This window comes from Sebastes umbrosus, chromosome 1 (genome assembly GCF_015220745.1).
Source record: "Sebastes umbrosus isolate fSebUmb1 chromosome 1, fSebUmb1.pri, whole genome shotgun sequence".
Lineage (NCBI taxonomy): Eukaryota > Metazoa > Chordata > Actinopteri > Perciformes > Sebastidae > Sebastes > Sebastes umbrosus.
Genome location: NC_051269.1, coordinates 22,041,165 through 22,062,587, shown reverse-complemented (window position 1 = coordinate 22,062,587; position 21,423 = coordinate 22,041,165). Strand labels below are relative to the sequence as shown.

At 40.4% G+C, this 21,423-nt stretch overlaps 2 protein-coding genes across 2 annotated transcripts in view; one reads left to right on the top strand and one right to left on the bottom strand.

Moving 5' to 3' along the window:
• Positions 1 to 94: 94 nt before the first annotated feature.
• On the bottom strand, positions 95 to 7,088 carry LOC119477340 (kelch-like protein 10). Its single transcript, XM_037751429.1, has 5 exons — positions 6,799 to 7,088; positions 5,136 to 5,625; positions 3,937 to 4,548; positions 2,138 to 2,287; positions 95 to 535 (listed from the first exon to the last, which is right to left on the bottom strand). Exons 1-5 carry the CDS (start codon positions 6,993 to 6,995, stop codon positions 179 to 181), a joined length of 1,806 nt encoding a protein of 601 aa, XP_037607357.1. The 5' UTR covers positions 6,996 to 7,088; the 3' UTR covers positions 95 to 178.
• A 4,793-nt stretch (positions 7,089 to 11,881) lies between these two features.
• il17rd (interleukin 17 receptor D) overlaps positions 11,882 to 21,423 on the top strand; it is a 33,314-nt gene continuing 23,772 nt past the window's right edge. Inside the window, exon 1 of the mRNA XM_037750476.1 lies at positions 11,882 to 12,079. Within this exon, the coding sequence (XP_037606404.1) occupies positions 11,960 to 12,079 (120 nt within the window). The 5' untranslated portion in view covers positions 11,882 to 11,959. The remainder of the gene's footprint in view (positions 12,080 to 21,423) is intronic.

The window sequence follows — 21,423 nt, the reverse complement described above, 5'->3', positions numbered from 1 at the left end:
CTAAAAGGTATAAGTAATAATAATAGCCGTAGTAGTACAAATATACATTTATATTATTGAATAATAACAGCACATCTTCTTTTGAATGCAGATAAAATGTTTTTTTTTTATTATTTAAGAATGACAATGTCAGTCGTCATGCCACAATGGATGACATGTGTCTGGACTGAGCTGAGAGTCAGATGGATCCTCCTGCAGCCTCCTCCACATTGGGGGGCGTCATGGGACCACGAGGGAACAAGTTCTCCGCCACGCCGTGGAGTCCATGCAACACACAGCAGCTCAGGCCTCTGCGGGGCACCTCAATGCTAGAGGCTCGGAACCACATACCAGTGTCCTCATCGTAGCGCTCCACAGCTAACATAGTGGTGGAGTTGTCGCGCCCTCCGACCACAAAGATCTGGTCGTCCACCACCTCAATGCCAAAGTAGCTGCGGGGGACTGACATGAATGGTGCAGGGCTCCACCTGTTGGACCCAGGGTTGTAGACCTCAACACTGCACAGGTGGGTGCTCCCTAGAAGGGTGCCACCAACCTAGAAGAGAGAGGGTGAAATGTGAATGTTTCAGTAGAGTAAGTCAGGACACCCTGAGCAAGTCTCACACTATTACTGTTAAAGAGTAGCCTAAGTACACGCTGACTAAAACTCTTAAATGTAGAGTCACAAGAAAGCTAGTAGAGAAGAACCCCCAGTGTATATAGAGTATGCACACTGGACTCCTTCTATGGCCTAGCTGGTTGACAGGAGAGATTAGAGATTTCCTGTTGGTTTCCTGTTGCAACCGATTCGACTGTTGTCAGGCCATTAAATGTACATTATCAGTGACTGTAAGCAACATATACAGTATGTTGGTCAATAGGGGCCTACTACACATACTACGTTGTAAAAGTGAAACTTAGAAGCAACATGTTCTAACATGTAAAACTGAATGAAACGTTACGTTTTGAACAGAAACAAAAAGACTTTAAGTTTAGGCAACAAAGCTACAACTTCCTTAGGTTTAGGCAAAAAAAAGCTTATTTAAAGCTGCATTGGGTAGAATTGGAGCAAATATGATTTTAAAAAGTTATTTTTATAAAACGGTCACTATGTCCTGACAGTAGTGCATGAGACAGGTAATCTGAAAAAAATGATGTGCCTCTGTGTCCTCCGGTGTCCTCCGGTGCTCCTAATGGCATCTGCAAGATTTCACAGACCTGAAGGAAAACAACCAATCAGAGCCGAGCTGGTGCCTTGCCGTCTCTGAGCAGCTGTCAATCACTCGTGAACTCCGATCAAATGGTCAAACTAGGCAGCGCTGATCAAATATTAATCAATATTCTGTTAGAGTAATGCCTATTATGTAGATTTTTTAAAGCCTGAAAACAGAGCCATGAAGAGGTGCAGAAGTCTAGGTTTCCCTCAGAACACTGGAAGTTAAACTTAAAGTTCAGGGAAAAACATTGTGTTTTGGCTTAAAATAACTACGAACCCAAAGACAACTACACGTTGGTTTCACATGGGATGCAAACTCCGGTCTACTGGGTGAAAACCCTGTGTTTACTGGGTGAATACATACAAAATGACTCTTTGTATTATGCCTACTGCCCCGTTCTTCTGGATGAAAACCCTGTATTTTGTGCCCCATCCGTCGTCCCCGACCTCCACCACTTATTGAATTTTACACTGTCTATACTGCAGCGCCTGACTTCTGCTCCTGTCATAATTACTACGGTCACTAGAGGTCGCTGTCGTGTTATTTTATACCTTCTTTAGGTGATCTACCATGTGAATAGATGATAAAACCTACTAATGGGTGTAGTAGGCCCCTATTGACCCTCATCTATGATGCTTATAGCGACCGATAGTGCCTATTTAATAGCCTGACAACAGTCTAATGAAGTCCTCTAGACTTCAAAAATTGTATTGGACAGAACGGCATAATAGAAAGAGTCATTTTGTATGTATTCACCGTTTTACCGCTCCTTTTCTAATGATTGTATATAGCGAAAAAAGGCTTTCGGGGGGGAAATGTGTGTCATGTGATATTGCAATACAGAGTGTGGTTGCTATGCCAAAGTTGCCACACAAAAACCCAGTCACCACTAACATGGTACAACCAAATCTCTGAGCTCCATATTAATGCCACACACTTACTGCATAGATGTGGCCTCTGTAGGCAATGACCCCAAGGCCACTTCGATAGCTCCTCATTGGGGGCATGCTGGTCCACTTGTTGGTGTTCGGGTCATAGCATTCAGCCGTGGAGAGGCTGCGATTCCCGTTGTAGCCCCCGCAAATGTACACCTACAGACAGGTTTGGGACAGTTACATTTCATATGGATTTCATTACGGATACAGGCAAAAGAAGTGCTTGAAAATGAAATGAAATGAAAATTAAGTAAATTAAATGAACAGACTTTTTAACTTGCTCAAGGTCAGTAATGTGATCAAATACTTTTGTCTTTGTCAGAAACAAAGAGACACTTTTATGCTAATGAGTGTGCTTTTTTTCTAAGATAATTTTTGGGGTTTTACGCCTTTAATGGAGAGAGAGACAGTGATAGTTATGAAAGGGGGAGAGAGGGAATGACATGCAGCAAAGGGCCACAGGTCTCAGCATTTGTACATGGGGCTCTACCAGGTGACCTACCATGGCGCCCCAGAGAGTATGCTTTTAATTCATTAAACACATTTTTTTTAAAGACACAATGTGTATAATATTTAATTCCTATTTTGATATTATATATTTTTCTTTGTAGGAAAATCAGACAATGCCAGTGGAAATTAGTACTGACTGAAATTTTCATCACGTTCGACAAATAGTGGGGAATAGCAACCAATGTGGCCACCAATGATAATTGTAAATGTTGAATGCTTAGAGTTCTTTATTTTGATTGATTTGGTTCATCCAACTTTGTTTCCTCCTTTTTGTCGCTTCTCCCCTGAACCATGGTTTTAACATACCAGAAGCACAATAAAGTCAACAAATAGATCAATATCTATCTTCATTTTGTTTACATCAGTCACTTTAAACTACTGGTCATACTAGACCCAGTAAGGCTAGTGGCAAAAGCTCTTGAGTGTATTGAGCTGAGGCTGCCCAGTCGCACAGCTGTTTGTGAAATAGTCACGAAATGTAATGTATTGATTCGTGTACATAAACACAAATTTAAAAAAAAAATTGTGATGGTCAGCACGAAATGGATTCGCATGTAACCCACGTAATTGTGAACCGGGAAGTATAAAGAGCGGCGAACACCGTGTAGGGAGGTGGTCAGTGTGGATGGGTGGGTCAAAAAGCACAGGACTTTTACCCAGGAGATCGGTGTTCGTGTGAAACATGAAGTCAAAGTTAATTTATTTGTCACGTAACTTCCGTACTTAAGTTACAGCACTTACGGAGTTATATAAACCCAAACCGCAATCTTTTCCTAAAGCTAACTAAGTAGTTTGTTGCCTAAGCCTGACCAAGTCGATCTTTTCCTAAGCCTAACTAAGTAGTTTTGTTGCCTAAGCCTGACCAAGTCGATCTTTTCCTAACTACGTAGTTTTATTTTGAAAAGACTGGAGCAAAAATTGACACTGGAGCGAAAATTGACACGTGCGTCACATGTTGCTGATTTGAAGGAAAGGCACAAAAAATAATTGTTGTAAGTTGTGCTGTACGTCACGAAAAAAGAGGGAAATTCGTGTACACAAATCAGCCTTTTGCAACCACTACCACTACCACAACTTCCGGGTAAAATGAAAATGACATCGACGGGACATATGCATCACTCACTACTGACTGGTTAGGGCAAAACAACACAAAGTAACCCCCCTCTACAACATGAAGAAATTGGCTAACATGTTGTCAGTTTGAATAATGAAGTGAAAACAATGTGGCAATTCAGTCTGATTATCCGGATAAATTGACAATCTCTGGCTTGTTTCAGTCATCTTCCTTCACTCACCTTCCCATTTAGAGTCGTGGCACTGGCCGCACACCTCTTTGAACGCATGGATGCCGTCATGGTCCACTGGTCAGTCTCAGGCTTGTAGCACTCAACAGTGTTGTAGTACGTGTGTCCATTGGAGCCTCCAATGGCGTAAATGCACCCATTCTGCACAGCGACGCTGAGACCGCAGCGTTGGAAGATCATGGGTGCCACCTGGTGCCACGTGCAGGTGACGAGGTCAAACTTTTGCACAGTGTTCAAGTTAACTCCGTGGCTGCAGCCACCGATCAAGTACACAAAGCTGTTGAGGACAGCGGTGCCATGGTGAACACGAGAAACCTCCCCAGTGCTCATAGTGACCCAGCAGTCAGCTCGGGCATCGTATGCCTCGAGGCTGGTCTCAGCAATGTTTTCATTTTCGCCTCCGGTGGCCAGTAAGATGGTAGAAGGCAGGCGAGGGCGGCTCAGCAGGTTTTTGTAGACAGACGTTGAGTATCCATTCCTAAAATCCACAGATGCTGTCAGTGCATCATTGATGATGGGTTGACATTCGTCGCTGTCCTTTATCACAGCATTGCCCATCACAGCATTGTGGAGGTCATAAGGGTCCATCAAGCCAAGCCGCACCTGGGCACATATAAGAAGCAAGCAGTTAGAAACAGTCCAATTAGATATCAATCTGATATCAATCTTATGTCTGGAGTCAGGATGTGATTGCATAAAGACTGAAAGCTGAGGTAAATTGTCTGTTCAAAGTTCAATAGGCCTACATCCAACCATCCACGCTGACCTACTCCTACTACTAAGACATTGTGTGTCAGTTTAATAGCATCACACATGGTCCACTTCTTCTCCTGAGAAAGGTTTTTTTTGTGCAGCCACTGAAGTTTGCTTGTCAGGAAAACAAAATCATAGGTCGCTGTAAGTGTGCTGTCGTTTATGCTATGTTAAGATGACTACCAGGGCCGGCTCTAGCCTGTTTGGTGCCCTAGGTGAAATTTGGACTTGGACTTTTGGTTCATTATGAAACTGTAGAGGACAGTCCATGACTGGACTACACAATGGTTTATTATGACTGAATAAAGATCCACAGCACACTCTGCTCCGCCGATTGCAAAATGTGGATACGGAGACGTGCGGACAGCTGCTGCACAGATTAAAATAGGAGTGGATATGTAGAGTAAAAAACACTTCTGACACCCAGGTTTAGTTACCTTGCCCAACAGCTCAAAGATGTGGCCTCGTCTTTGGACTGGATGGTGGTTAACCCAGCGGAGGACGGTCTCAAACACTGTGTCTTCTCGTTTCACATTGAGGTGATCGTTCTCAATGATAGCTGCCAGCTGCTGCACTGAGAGCTCCAGGAACTCCTTTGAGACACGGAGTAGCTCCTCAAAGCGGTACAGGATGAAGTGGAAGACCTTATGCCTCAGCTCAGGGAGGTGGTAGTTGTCTATCAGCTTCCAGATGCCGATGCAGTTCCTCAGGCACAGCTGGTTCTCCAGGAAGAAGCTGCAGGTCTGAACAATCCCCGAGACCAGGAACTGGTCTGCAGCTGCCAAAACCTCCAGCACATTATCCTTTGTCACGGGAACAGACTGGGTGTAGGCATAATTGATGATGTGGCGCATCATCTCGGGCGACACCCCAGGGATAGTGTACATCTGCCTCTTTGAGGTCGCCCAGGCACCGGTGAAGAGAGCGCTGTGGGATCAGGATTTAGAGGACATCAGGGTTTTAGAGAGGGAACCGAACGTAACACTGTCATAACATCTGGACCTTTTTGGACCAAACAGTCCCAGGAAATCTTTGCCTTTTCTTCACATGTAGATAACTGAAATAGCTTGATTTGATTATTGATCATTTGAGACAAGCGTGGATTTCTCAGTTCTTCAAAGCTGGCTTAAAATGTATCTGCAACTAGTCATTAAATCCAAATCTCAGTGCATGCTTGTTCACAGCTAAATCATGACAAAGCCTTTTCAAGATAAACCCATAAACCAATAGCAAAATGTTGATGATTATACAATTATATATGTGGTGATAGAAGATTTTATCCACACTGAAGCTCAAGCCTGATCATTTTCTTCTGAGGCCTCTATCGGGCCAAATTTTCTATTTGTATGTAATAAATGTAAAAGTTGGGGCTGTCAATTGATTAAAATATTTAATCGCGATTAATCGCATGATTGTCCATAGTTAATCACAATTAATTGCAAATTAATCACACATATTTTATCTGTTCAAAATGTACCTTAAAGGGAGATTTGTCAAGTATTTAATACTCTTATCAACATGGGAGTGGGCAAATAGGCTGCTTTATGCAAATGTATGTATATATTAATTATTGGAAATCAATTAACAACACAAAACAATGATAAACATTGTCCAGAAACCCTCACAGCTACTGCATTTAGCATAAAAAATATGCTCAAGTCATAATTTGGCAAACTGAAGCCCAACAGGCAACAACAGCTGTCAGTGTGTCAGTGTGCTGACTTGACTATGACTTGCCAGTTAAATTTAGGGAAAAACACTGTGTTTGGTGTTAAAATAACTATGAGCACAGAGACAACTACACATTGTTGGTTTCACACGGGATGCAAACTCCGATCTCCTGGGTGAAAACCCTGTGTTTTGTGTCCCATCCATTGTCCCCAACCTCCACCCCTTATGGAGTTTCACACTGTCTATACTACTAATTGCTATGGTCGCTAGAGGTTGCTGTCCTAATCTTTTATACCTTCTTTCGGTGATCTACCATGTGAAGATGATGAAAACCTGCTAGTGGGTGTAGTAGGGCCCTATTGACCCAAAGCCTATTTAACAGCGTGACAACAGTCTAATCGGCCGGCTCTGCTGAGATAACCTACTCACCGAAAGTACGTGCTGCAGCCACACAGGATGATCTTGTGGGCTTCGAACTCGACGTCACCCACTTTGATCACCACATCACACAGTTTTCCCTGCAGACGGAGGTCAGTTAAGGCTGCAGTTTCCATGTCACGCATCTTTTTCTCCTCTTCACTTCTGTGAGAATTTAATGTGGCGGAAGCTTGTCCTTGCTCACCCATTTTTTTCCACACGTTAGTCTCAACTGGACTCTGTAGGTCCTTAGAAAGTTTGTCAGATGTTTGGTTTTGCTCAGGCAGTTATAAAGTGTCGGAATTCATCATAACCGTCTTCCAGAATGTTTTACTATGGATTCTGAACAGAATCACAGAATGGAACCGAAGGAACTGTTACACAAGTACAACTCATTTGCATAATACAACTGCTTCGAAATACAATTACAGGAGATAAATAGCACACTCATTACTGTGTACTATGAAAAGTATGCTGGTCCTTACTAGCAACAAGAAAAGAAACTATATGTATACTGTATGTGCATTATCACCAAGTATCAAAACTAGTTTTTGACACACGGCCCTTCTACAAGTTAGGGCTTCAAGATTAAGTAATAATGAAGGACCTGCTATTTCAATTTCAGTTGATATTATAATTCAGTGGTGCATATTACAAAATATATTTGCAATTAATCAAATTTCCACAAACCATGCACACACTGATGCTGGATACAGCCTTCTTTGTCTTGAGTGATATAACTATATAACAAACTTAATAACAGCTGGAATTAGATAAAAATGACCTGCAATATGCTTCGTTATAATGAAAAGAAGCAGGATAAAATAGCATTTTATGATGAGTTTTTAAAATATATCAGATTATGTCACAATTTAATGGGTATATTATTGTCTGTATTCATTTATAGGATCATGTATTTCAGTATGTCTTATTCATTTATTTATTTGATATTGGACATTTGGATCTCCATACAATTGTAGCTCTGCATGTTAAACAAATCAGTGTGAAATGATGAGTATGTGTTACTAACTTTTAACCACAAGAGGGTGTGTAGCGCCTTCAGGAGTAAAATGTACCAGTAAGTACTGGCTCCAATTCAAACCATTGACTGATGTCACACCTTGCTACGTCTATCTTTATATACAGTCAATGTCTAAAACACATTGAAGTGCAGTCCTGAGAAACTGATCATGAACAGTAATGTACTCTTAGTACTTTTGCAGAATAACACAGTAAAAGAAGAAAAACATAATTCAGTGTGTCTTTGTACAATTTGTTTAATTTTTGTTTTAAACGCACCATTATAACAATAAATGTAACAACAATTATATTTATACACAAGTACATATAAATTCCTTTTTTGTTTTTGTCATGTTTTATTATCAGTTAAGTCATAGAGTAAAAAGTACAATATTTCACTATGAAATGTAATGAAGAACAAGTAAGTAAAGTAGCATGAAATGGACATTTTCAAGTTCAAAGTACCTCAACATAAGTACAGTAGTGTACTGGGGTAAATGTACTTAGTTACTTTCCACCATAGCTGGCTGAATCCAGCTTTATCAACTCCCAGGTGGTAAAAATAAAAAAATAAAAAGTCAAATTTGAACTTTCCATCTTATAATTGTGAAAATAATTATGATTTTAATTTTTTTTATTTGCTATCTTTTCATCCACATTTGTTTTTTCTCTCTTCCTGGCAGATATGGGCTTCCATACAGGTTCCCGGTGATGGAAGAAGTACTCAGATCTAGCAATACTACAGTGAAGAAATACTCTGTAAGTAAGTCCTGCATTCAAAATGTAATGTACAGATGTATTAGCATCTAAATATACTTAAAGTACAAAAAGTAAAAGTAGTCATTATGCAGAATGGCCCATTTCAGAATAATATATAGGCTATAGTGGATTACAATTAATGGTGCATAATGTATACATTACTTTAATGATATTATCTTGACCTATGATAATAAATCCCAACTTATTTGTTGATTATATTTTGTATTCATAATCTAAAGGCTAACTAAAGTCATCAGATAAGGCTAGTGGAGTTAAAAGTACAATATTTCCCTCTGAATTGTAATGAAGTAGAAGTAGCCTATAAGTATACAGGCCTAGCAGAAAATTGAAACACTCAAGTGAAGTGCAAGTAACTTAAAATTGAACTTATACCTGCAGTAGGCAGAATATTTTTGTCATAATTCAGCAAAAATTCCATAATAACCTTTCAGCATATTGTAATTCAAGTGTTCTGAGAAAAAAATAGACTTCCTCACCTCATCATGGCTCTGTTTTCCGGCTTTGAAAAATCAAGCCCGTGACGGGAGACTTTGGCCAATCACAGGTCATTTCATTGATTGAGCGTTCCTATTGGCTGTGCTCCGGCTGCTGGACGGTGCTTGGTATTTCCTCAACTGATCTCAACACGGGGGCCGGGTCACAAACTTTCTCATTTTACAGCTAAACAGTACACTACAAGATGTTTCTGAAAACATTTGAGGAGAGAAATAGGCATTACATTAAAGGTCCCATATCGTGCTCATTTTCAGTTTCATACTTGTATTTTGTGTTTCTACTAGAACATGTTTACATGCTGTAATGTTCAAAAAACACTTTATTTTCCTCATACTGTCTACTTGAATATACCTGTATTTACCCTCTGCCTGAAACGCTCCGTTTGAGTGCATTTCAACGGAATTGCGTTGCTAGGCAACAGCTTGGGTCCATGTTTACTTCCTGTCAGCTGATGTTATTCACATACACTGCAACAGATAATAAACTGGGACACATTTAGAATGTTTATGTTTAAAACCGTGTAATGGTCTAAATATTGTATATTTGTGACATCACAAATCGACAGAAATCCTAACGGCTTGTTTCAAACGCACAATTTCTGAATATGGGCCATGTGTATTTCTCTGTATATTGAGCATTTTGATAGTTTAACAGTATTTATATAGAACCTAAACCTGCTTTATAATATAAAAGACATGAATATTTCACTTTTTACAATATGGGACCTTTAACAGAATGTTGGTTCATATTTGATCAGCGCTGCTTAGTTTGACCGTTTGAATGGAGTTCACGAGTGATTGACAGCTGCTCAGAGACGGCAAGGCTCCAGCTCGGCTCTGATTGGTTGTTTTCCTCCAGTCTGTGAAATCTTGCAGATGCACCAAAGGACACAGAGGCACATTCATTTTTTTCAGAGTACCTGTCTCATGCACTGCTGCAGGATATGACCATTTTATAAAAATAACTTTTTTCAATTATATATGCACCAATTCTACCTACTGCTGCTTTAATAATAATCTTTATTTGTATAGCACCTCTCTAAACATAGTTTCAAAGTGCTTGCACAGATACAATGAAATACAGACAAAATAAAAACAAAAATAAAAGAACAAATAATGAGAAAACTTAAACCTGTAACCAGTGGTATCAAAACAATAAGTTACTACACATAAGCCAAAAGAGGACAATATAATGTGTGGGGGAAAAAGAGCACCAAACTGTTGCCTTACGAAGTTAAAAAAGCCTTTTTTTTTATAAAAATAGGTTTTTAAAAGAGATTTAAAATTGGTAGTAGAGCTAGCTAACCTTTGTTCAGTACTTAAAGGGACTGTTTGTATCTTTTTACAGGTATAAATCTGGTGTTCCATACGCGCTGGCATATGCGCGCTGGCATATGCGTTCTCGCATGTGGCTACGCTGTTCAGACCGCTCCTCTGCCTGCTTGCCTTCACTCACACAACGCGCGCGTTCTCGCTCCACTCTCAAGTTCATGCGCGCTAACTATACACTGCAGAAGAGTTAGAGGCTCTGAGAATATCTAGTGAACGTTTGTGCAGAAATAAATGCTGCAGCTCCTCCAGACCAGCAGAGGTTTCCCGTGTCTTGTGAAGTGATGGAGCTCCGCAACGAGTAACGTTATCGCCTCCAACCGGGTGCCGGTGTCTTCCCTGTTCCCTCCGGCAGGAAAAGCCAATGCTAGGATCAGCATTGATTCATGGAGAGACCTTCGTCTGGTCAGCTAACATTACTGCCAAGCAGCTGAAATATAGAGTGATATTGTGGTTTTAGCTGACGTGTGTCGCCTCACTGTTTTCAGCGATGCTCGTTCATGTTTATGTAGAGCCAGCACAAGCGCGAGCAACAGGACGCTGACTTTCGTTGACTTAACGGCCACAGGTGTCGCTGTTAACAAGCATTTCTGATTCTTACAAACAGTCCCTTTAATAACAATAACTTTTTTTTAATCATATATGCTCCAATTCTACCTACTGCTGCTTTATGATCAGTACTTGAGTAAAATGTACTTTTCACCACTGTAGGTCATTATAACCCTCAAACAGCCCCTTTTGAAGAAGTGAAGACCGGACAAATTGTTCTCACCTTCACGGTCTAAAACCCTAAAACCCCAAGCTGGTCCTCACAGAGACAGTGAAGTCACACACACACACACACACACCTCTCCTCTCTGCTGGTCCTCACAGAGACAGTGAAGACACACACACACACACACACACACACACACCTCTCTGCTGGTCCTCACAGAGACAGTGAAGTCACACACACACACACACACACACACACACACACACACACACACACACACACACACACACACACACCTCTCCTCTCTGCTGGTCCTCACAGAGACAGTGAAGTCACACACACACACCTCTCCTCTCTGCTGGTCCTCACAGAGACAGTGAAGTCACACACACACACACACACACACACACACACACACACACACACACACACACACCTCTCCTCTCTGCTGGTCCTCACAGAGACAGTGAAGTCACACACACACACCTCTCCTCTCTGCTGGTCCTCACAGAGACAGTGAAGTCACACACACACACACACACACACACACACACACACACACACACACACACACACACACACACACACACACACACCTCTCCTCCCTGCTGGTCCTCACAGAGACAGTGAAGTCACACACACACACACACACACACACACACACACACACACACACACACACACACACACCTCTCCTCTCTGCTGGTCCTCACAGAGACAGTGAAGTCACACACACACACACACACACCTCTCCTCTCTGCTGGTCCTCACAGAGACAGTGAAGTCACACACACCTCTCCACTCTCTCTCAGTGTGGTTCAGACCAGAGGGAGGAATGGCGGCCCCTCGGAGTTTCCTCATCACTCTCTCCGGTTTATCTCTGTTTTTATATTTCTCTTGTGGATCTACGACCACAGGAAACAAGAAGGCAAACCAGGAGCGATGCGGTTACAAGGTAAAACTCAAAATGATACTTTTTTACCGTGTTTTAAGGACTTTTAAGCTGGTTAAAGCTGCTGCTGCTGCTGCTGCGTCTCAAGTGTCCGAGAAGGTTGAGTTTTCTTAGAGAGAGGGGTTTCTGTTTTCTGTCACTTCTTTCTGTGTATTTACACACAGTTTGTTTATTTAAACTAGCAGATTAAAATGATTGAAGTTTGAAGATTCAGTTTAGTTCAAACATTGTTAGCTTCGCAGTGTTTTTAAAGTCAGGTTGCGTCAGTCACACACTACCTTTACCTGTCGGTCGGAGCTGTTCGGTCCTTTTTTACGTAACGTTCGAGACCAAACTCCACTTTAAAAAGTCCTATTTTTAAGTTAAATCGCTCTACTGTAAATCTGCAGACCTTAAAACCGGATTTTTTTTAACTTTTTCTGAATAAGTCTCTTGTCTTGCTGAATTCGGCTCAAATGCAATCTACTATAAAGGAATCCAATAATATCTAAATGGTATACTGTTACTGCCAAAAAGTCAGCATGAGAGTGACTGGTAAACGTTCGAGACCAAACTCCAATTTAAAAAGTGCTATTTTAAAGATAAATCGCTCTACTGCTAATCTGCAGACCTCAGAAACCAGAATTTTTTAACATTTTCTGAATAAGTCTCTTGTCCAGCTGAATTCGGCTCAAATTAAATCTACTATAAAGGACTTCTAATCCAATAATATCATTTTTATCCTGTAAGTGCCTAAAAGGCAGCATGAGAGTGACTGGTAAACTTTACAGAAATACATGTGATATTGACCTATACATGCTGAATTGAAAACGTCTCAAAGCTCATGTTTACGTGTGATTTATTGGCTTTGGAAACATTGCATACATTTTGAGGTATCAACTTGTTTAAACTGTAATAAGATATGGTAAAAGCCAGTAGTTAACCATGTCCCTGAAGTCAGACACTACCTGTCCTATCTGTGGGAAGGTAGAGCTGGTTCTCTGCTTTAAACCAAACTCCTTTGAAGATAATAGTATAGGCATAATTGGACGTTTCCTCCCTTTAAAGGAAATCTTAATATCTTAAAATATTTTGTCTTTATCTAGTAGGCCTGTATATTTGGTTACATTCTGCATATATTATTCACTAAAGAGCACATCATTGTGATAAACCCATGACTCTACAGCCAAGGTGGAGGGTGATTTTTGAGAGAGTGAATGATCAGAAAGAGGAAATGATAGTGGAATAGCTTCCACTTGGTGCTGAATTACAAATATTTCAGAAGGATGAAACACAGAGCTTCCACTTATTTCCATTTGAGTTTTGTGGTTTCAGTGAATTACAGGTAGTAAAAGCTGGTTTCCTGCCTTTTGTGTGTTCTGTTAAAAACATTTGATGTGGAAAACAGTGAACTGATGCACCGCCTCCACACATGCTCTTCACAGCAGCTTTGTTTCTGCACATGAATGAACCACTATTCAGCCTGCACTGAACCATCATTTCACTTCATAATGCTTGCACTTTGAAAGACAAGTTTAGCCTGAAGGAAAAGTAATGATTTAATAAGATTCTAGCCTCAAAAAGAAAACTTTTCTGTTGGCAAAGTGTCTTCAGATACCTCAAAACTAAAACATGATGCCATGATATTCTTTACTCTTTCATTCTCATGCAAACCATATTTTTTTCTGAATTATAAAGAACAGTTATCAATAACTTTTCTATATTTTTTTTTGCTGCTTTGTCTTGATTGTTGGGTGAAAATGTTGAATCTCTAAAATGTCAACTTTTCCACTCCATTCAATATGATGATGATGATGCCATGTAGCTGCTGAAGGGTTACAGATTAGTAACACATTTTTATTATTATCATCAATATTATTATTATTATTATTTTTTTTTTTTTTACCATTTTTACACCAAAGCTGAACTGAGTGGTGTTGAGCTCAAGTGAGGTCACCTGTGTTCCTTTTCACACAATTAAATATTATTTTAATTATCAATTTATCTGGATATGTTTTTGCTTATTTGATTGTTCAATTATTTGTTTAAAAACTTTTTCAACATTTAAAAAAAAATGTAAAAACCCAGAGAGATGCACTTTATTATATGACAAAGAAAAGCAGCAAATCCTCACATTGGAGAAACCACATGATGTTTGGCTTTTTTTTGGTTGAAAAATGACTTGGAGTGGATTAAGGGTGATTTGGACAGTTTTTGAATTTCCGTTTTGTTTAAGCTTTCTTGCCATAAATTAAAAAACATAAGCCCAACACATGATACATTTCTGTAATACTGAAGATGTTACGTGTCCATTTGAGGAGGAAAGAAGGTTATATCATATTCCAAGGAGGCGTGGCATAGGCCGACACTTTTGTGAAACCCTTTTTCTTTGGTAACATTTGGGTGACTGGCACAGCACATCTTATCATTGCTAGCGTACGCACATTTTTTTGCACAAGTTAATTCATACTTTTAATTTCACGTGCACACTGTCCTTTTCCTGTTCATCATTATGAATCAAAACTCCATGTTCATTTCTGTTAAATAACCTTTCAACTCTAGAATGAAGCGAAGACAAAACTTTTAGAAAGTTTTGTGACCATCTTGATTTTTGTGTTTAAAAAGTGCGCAAAGTCGTCTTCTTCGTTTTTGTAAGTATCTGATTTTGTGTGTGTGTGTGTGCGCGCTCTACAGGTTTTCATTTTCCTGTGTTGATAGATGACTCCTACCTGCCTTTGATGCCGTGTGTGTGTGTGTGTGTGCGTGCGTGTAAGTGTGTATTATCCTGGTTTCCTCTCCCTGGCTTTGAAGTGTTTTCTACAGGAAGCTTCACACTGTTTACTCTGCTGAAACATTCCTTCCTGCAACCCCCAAACACACACACACGCACACACACACACACACACACACACACACACACACACACACACACACACGTCTCTCTCTCCACCACCTCCCCCTCTCTCCTGCTTCCCTTCTCTTTTCAGAAACACACACATCAAAGGCTGCTGGATGGGGGTGTGAGGACCTGCTATTCTACAGGTGTGAGGTTATTAGAGCTCTCCGTGCGTGTGCGTGAGACCCATAAATGCTCTGCTAGTTTTAAATGTCGGCGTCACGTTTGCAAAGGGCCCTCAGTATATTTAGACGGAGCCGATTACTTTATCTCTAATCGATTAATCATCTTTCTTTTTTCAAGCAACAACGCTAAACATTCCCTGGTTCTAGTTTCTCCTTTGGGATGTTTTGGTGACTTTCTTTCTCGGATGTGATAGTAAACTGTATGTCTTTGGGTGCTGGATTGTTGGTTAAGATGACTGAAGACGTTACCCAGATCTTTAAGAATTTGTGAAGGGCATTTTTCACTGTTTTCTGACATTTTATAGATCATATTATAAATTGATTTAATTGAGATAAATAAATAATCATTACTTGCAGCCTTAATTTACACATTTTTGTTATACTAGTGCCCATGTCATCATACCTAAGTTTCAGTACGATACCATAACGTTTTTCTACTAAGTTTTTTATTTTAAGTTTAGGTTTATTTTCTGTTGGAGTGATAGGTGATGGAGTTAATAGGGAGATTTTTAGGTCATTTATTTCCTTTTGCCACTTACTCAAAGGCTGTGACTCTCTCTTGTTGTCCTTCTTTCTTCAGTCAGCTCAGTTCTCAATTGGCTTCAATCGTTCTTTCCCACGTGACTGCGTCATCGGCTGTCCTCAGTGTTCCCCGCACACAACATGATATCCGATCGTAAATATTGATTAATATTTACGATTTGAGATCGGTGTGGCTAAGACGGACTTCCGAGCCAATCGGGGATGTAAAAAACACTCTTCAACCTCACACCACAGGAATATCTGGAAAGATAATCTTTAGAACCATCAAAAATCGGGGCTTTGCTGACGATTGTCGGGAGGGAATTGGGCCCAAAATTGTCTTGATTCTCGCTTAGTGTGTACCCGGCATTAGTAACGTAAACACCATATTTTCTACTGTTTCTTGGTGATTGTTGCTACAGGAGACAAAATGATTGTCTATGTGATAACTTAACAGAGTTATAAAATCCATCTACAACTCAAACCGGCCCTCCTGGATTGGATTCTCATTGTCTCACTTCCCTTTTCATCTTACTGTCATTGCTCTTTGTTCTTCACATGTTCATTGTTTTGTGGTTTCGGGTGTGTTGAAACCAGAATTCACTTAATCCCTGAACCTGATGAAGGAAACAGTTCCTTTTTTTTACTGGATGTTTCATAAATCAGGTTAGTGCAGGCAGGAAGGCAGGAATGAAAGATGATTTAGGTCCATGTAAACTCTCTCACATCTGCTGAAGCCATCACATCTGTCTCAGCGGAGGAAGACGCACTAGGAAATCATTCAGCTTTCGTCCTCTCTTTTTCTCTGGATTCCTCATCTCCTTCTTTCTCTCTCACCCTCCCATCATTTGTAAAGCACATTTCCAAGCTTTAACCATGTCACGTATCCCATCATCCTCCAGGGCCTCGGTGTGTTTTTGGCATCAGAGGGCCTTACGAAGCGTCACGGCTGGACGGGCGTCCGATATGAAACACGTGTGCCTTCTGGTTTTTCTGGCGACTGAATCAGGCAGAAGGTGAAGGATCAATGCTGGAACTTCACCTCTTACATAAAACATCTCAGGGGGAATATCTCTTCAATGATAAACAATACCTTAAATATGGTTTCAGGCTCAAAGAAATGATCTGTTTCTTTCACCAACAAAATAAGGAAAGAGATTTCAGGTACAGTCTGTGTCCAGCTGAAGAAATGACAGATGTTTGGAGACAGACAGAGAAACCCTTGTGGAGTCTTTATCTCCACGTTTTTGTCCACATTTGTTGCTTCAAGGAATACTTCAACAAAAATTGAGCATGTGATTTACAAATTCAGCTCAGATTTTTCTGACATTGCACAAAACTGGTGCATGTCAAAGTAGTTTATTTGCAGAGTGATGTGCCGGCAGCTTGTTAGTCAAGCAGACAGACTTGTCTATCATATTGAATTGTGAAGCCGTCGACCGCAGCGATCAGCGGTGAGTGAAATAGATGACAACTGTCAGTCATGAGGGAATCCAAATAAGTGTAATGAGCTAATACCTAGTTGTGCCCACATGTCAGAGTACATTTGCATGAAGTTTAATTTTTTCTCAACGTCCCCATGTAGCCCTGCTGAACAACTTTGGAGTCTTTGAGCCACGGTGGGAAGCTCCAGCATATTCAATTTACAAGGCATAGCATCGTGTTGCTTCCCCAGTGTTTGAGTCTGTATGAGTGAACAGGGGTGTTATGGGCCTTTCACACAGAACAGGGCAATGTTACCGCTGCGCTCTGAAACCCATTATTTGCAATGGCATGCGCGGCGCAACAACGGCTTTTCGTTGTGCGGAGCAAAGCTCGAGCGCACATCTCGCGAAGCAGTTCACGCAAAACTCGTTCTGCGTGAAAGGCCCTTTAAAGTCATGGCAAAACTAAAGCGTCAACATTTTTCAAAACTAGAGCAACTTCAATATTTTGTTGGTAAAGGCTGAAATGTATCTGTAGTAAGTACTGAAAGCTGGCCTGAAATAACTGGTCAAGTTCATAATCTTGTTTACTTATTCTTTGATCAGACAGTTACTAATCTTGCGTTTGTTTTGTGCGATTAATTTGCACGTCAATCAATATATTTTTCAAACAGTTGTCATGAATACATTCACACAGAACGCAAATATTATTAAATTAAAACCAATTTTCTTTTTGGAACGAGGTCGATTTTTCTGAGCTTTTGCACCGCGAATAAAGGCATCAACCAATCACGTTGTGCGGAACGGACATATTCAATACGTACACTATAGTGTACAACAACACGGAGGCCCCGTAATCCAAGATGGCAAACTTTTATTTCATTTCAACCCTGACAAAGGCAGCACAGACCAGATCCACTCTTTCTGTTCTTACCTTTCACAATAAAAGACCTAGACATATACACTGAGTAACTGTTTACCGGAGGAAATTTCACTCAGAGCATTTTGCTAAAAGGAAACTCAATAAAATATCGCTGCCGGTATTAATAGTTTTGATGCGTTATATTCACAAGTGAGTATTTCACATTTTCGTGCCATTCATTCATCATGCTACTAGTGTGTAAAGGTCTGAAGATTGTATTTTATTCATTCATGATTTAATTAGTTAATTTAACATTTCAGAAGTTGGGCTTCTATTGTTCATATATTATTATATTGTTGTTAATATATTTCTCAAAGTAAGACATCATCATCAAGTACTAAAACTCAGGTATTTTAAACAATAACCAGCCATTGTACTTCTTTTTATGTATGTGATGTCAATATTAGCAGCAGCAGATTGCAGACATCACTTTGGGTGTATATCTTGCGAAAAGAGTTTGATTTTTGTGCCATGTTGCGACAGTCACTCTCCCTTTGGTCGCACTCATGTGACTCCTTGGTGGCTCAGCTGGTAACGGTAGGTCCAGGTCACATGACTTCAATCTCTGGTTTCTTCTCATTTATGCTGCTGGTGGTGACCGATGTTGGTTTGTGTCCTTTCAGAGAAAGTCAGGGTTTGTCCCGGTCCTGTCTCTGTAACGAGACAGAGTCTTTTTAAAGGACAAACTGTCACAGCAGGAGAGGAGTAGCTCCTCCTGGGTGAGGAGGAGGAGTTGTGATGAAGAACAGGGCTGGGGGGTCATTGAGGGGCAGTCATGCAGGAGGAGGAAGCTGCAGGTTTTGTTCCTGTGGTGGGAAATCTCTGGTTGGCTGCCCCCGAACACACACACACACACACACACACACACACACACGAACACACACACACTCTGAGTTTTTTCTCTCAGAGTTTGCATTGTTGCACCTCACTTGTGTTTCCAGCTTTTTCTTCCTGGACTTGTTCCTTTTTTTTCCAACAGCAGATCAATTGACAGTGAAATAAGCAGAGAAACAAAATCTGATCTGGTCACCTGAGACACATAAACGGCAGGAAAAACAACACTGCCATGGGTGCATTCCTGATAATCACAGATATTATAGTTATCAGTTTACTGATCATTTAATATTTTACTCTCAGTGATCAATTTTATGAATGCAGTTTAGGACAGGCTGGCAGATGTTCTTCATTTTGGTCGTTATGTTTATTTTTTTTCATATTCCAAATGAGAAATTAAAATTGTTTTAATATAATATAAACATGTTATTTTGTGTGGGGAACAAAGGGTCTTACTGGATTTTTTTTCTTTTTAGTTTTTTTATTGAGCTGCATATTAACATTTATGCATTCACATAAGGGCTGTCAAAGTTAACGCGATAACACGTTAACACTAATTCGTTTTAACTAATTTCATTAATGCATTAATGCAATTGATCTTCCTGAGGTTGTACCAGGCTCAGTGTTAAAGCTAGAGTGAAGATCCTGGCACCATATGAAACTAGAAAGCATAATGAATCCAAAATGTCCTACTACATTGTCGTCAAGGAGACTAAATAACGCTTCAAACTTGCGCTACATTTTGGCGAGTATGGCCATGTTCAAAGGGGTCCCTTGACCTCTGACCTCAAGATATGTGAATGAAAATGGGTTCTATGGGTACCCACGAGTCTCCCCTTTACAGACATGCCCACTTTATGATAATCACATGCAGTTTTGGGGCAAGTCGTAGTCAAGTCAGCACACTGACACACTGACAGCTGTTGTTGTCTGTTGGGCTGCAGTTTGCCATGTTATGATTTGAGCATATTTTTTATGCTAAATGCAGTACCTGTGAGGGTTTCTGGAAAATACTTGTCATTGTTTTGGGTTTTTAATTGATTTCCAATAATAAATATATACATATATTTGCATAAAGCAATCATATTTTTCCACTCCCATGTTGCTAAGAGTATTAAATAAATACTACACATACTACTATACAAATCTCCCTTTAAGGTATATTTTGAACAGATAAAAAATGTGATTAATTTACGATTAACTATGGACAATCATGCAATTAATCACGATTAAATATTTTAATCGATGGATATCCCTAATTTTTATAACATTTTATATATTATATATATAACATTTTGAAAGGAGAGATGGTTGTAGTCAGTTTCAGGATTCAGATATTCAGAAATTCACATTGTGAATAATTGGTAGCGTAGACTCACTGTATTCCGGACACTTGACCTTTTCTCGCAAATTCTATACATGAATACTTACAGGTCATGGGTAATATATACAGTATATCTGTGTCATCCTTTTCTCCTGGTCTTTCGACTCTGACCAACCTACAGTTGGGGCGGCTGTGGCTCAGAGGGTACAGCAGGTCGTCCACCAATCGGAAGGTCGGTGGTTTGATCCCCGGCTGCTCCGAACACTTAACCCGAATTGCTCCCGAATTGCTCCCGAAGGCATAGCCATCGGTGTGTGAATGAGTATTTAGATTACTTGACTTCCGCCAGGACAACAGGGAGCGGGGAGAGGCATACGTCTGCAGAGTACCCCTTTTAAAACATGATTACCCACCAGTACTTTGACTTTTTTTGAAGGGATACTCACATTTATAGAGGCACTTTGGCCATCGTGAATATGAGTGCTGTCCACATTACTGTGAGCCACTCATGGTATTTGGACACTGTGTTTACTGACGGCCTTTTCAAAATTTCTCTCACGGATACCAATCAAGATTATCTTTCCACGCATTTATATCTAGAGGGACCTTTACTGTGCTAAGTGTCTGGAACACTGTGAGTCTACGTTATAGACACGGAAAGTCTCACGTCTTCTGTTGGGTTGATGTATTTTCAGGCTCAATGGCTGAACAGATCTAACAGGATCTGGTTTTCCCATCAGTGTGCATCTCAGATGATTTACAGATCTGCTCGACACACAGGGATGAAGCTATCCTTGTTCTTTACAAACTCCAAAACAATAAGATAAAAAACATACTACCACTCTTTTAGTTTAGTGGCTCTGATCAAAGAACGAAACCGAGCGTGCAGCACCACCACCTGGCTGTATAGATTTAGACAAACTTGGGCTGCCTATCACTTAGTTTGGTCTCAACAGGATGAAGCTTTGTTCTGTTTCTGTAACGTGTTATTTTGTCACACAGTTCATGTGTTCATATTGACTTACAAAACTGAAATAAGTGGTGGAAAACACCTAACATTGCACGGCAGCTGGATTCTCGCGATGTCACAAGAACCCGTGAGAATTGCGGGATCGCATCTCACGCAAAAATCCATCTTGTCAGGCTGCAATTAATGCGTTTGTGTCCGTGAAGCCAGATCATGGACCAATCAGCGTCCTGTGAGTAAACAACAACGGGCGGCTGCTGAAGGGGTTAGCCTAGATGCTGCAATAGCATCCGT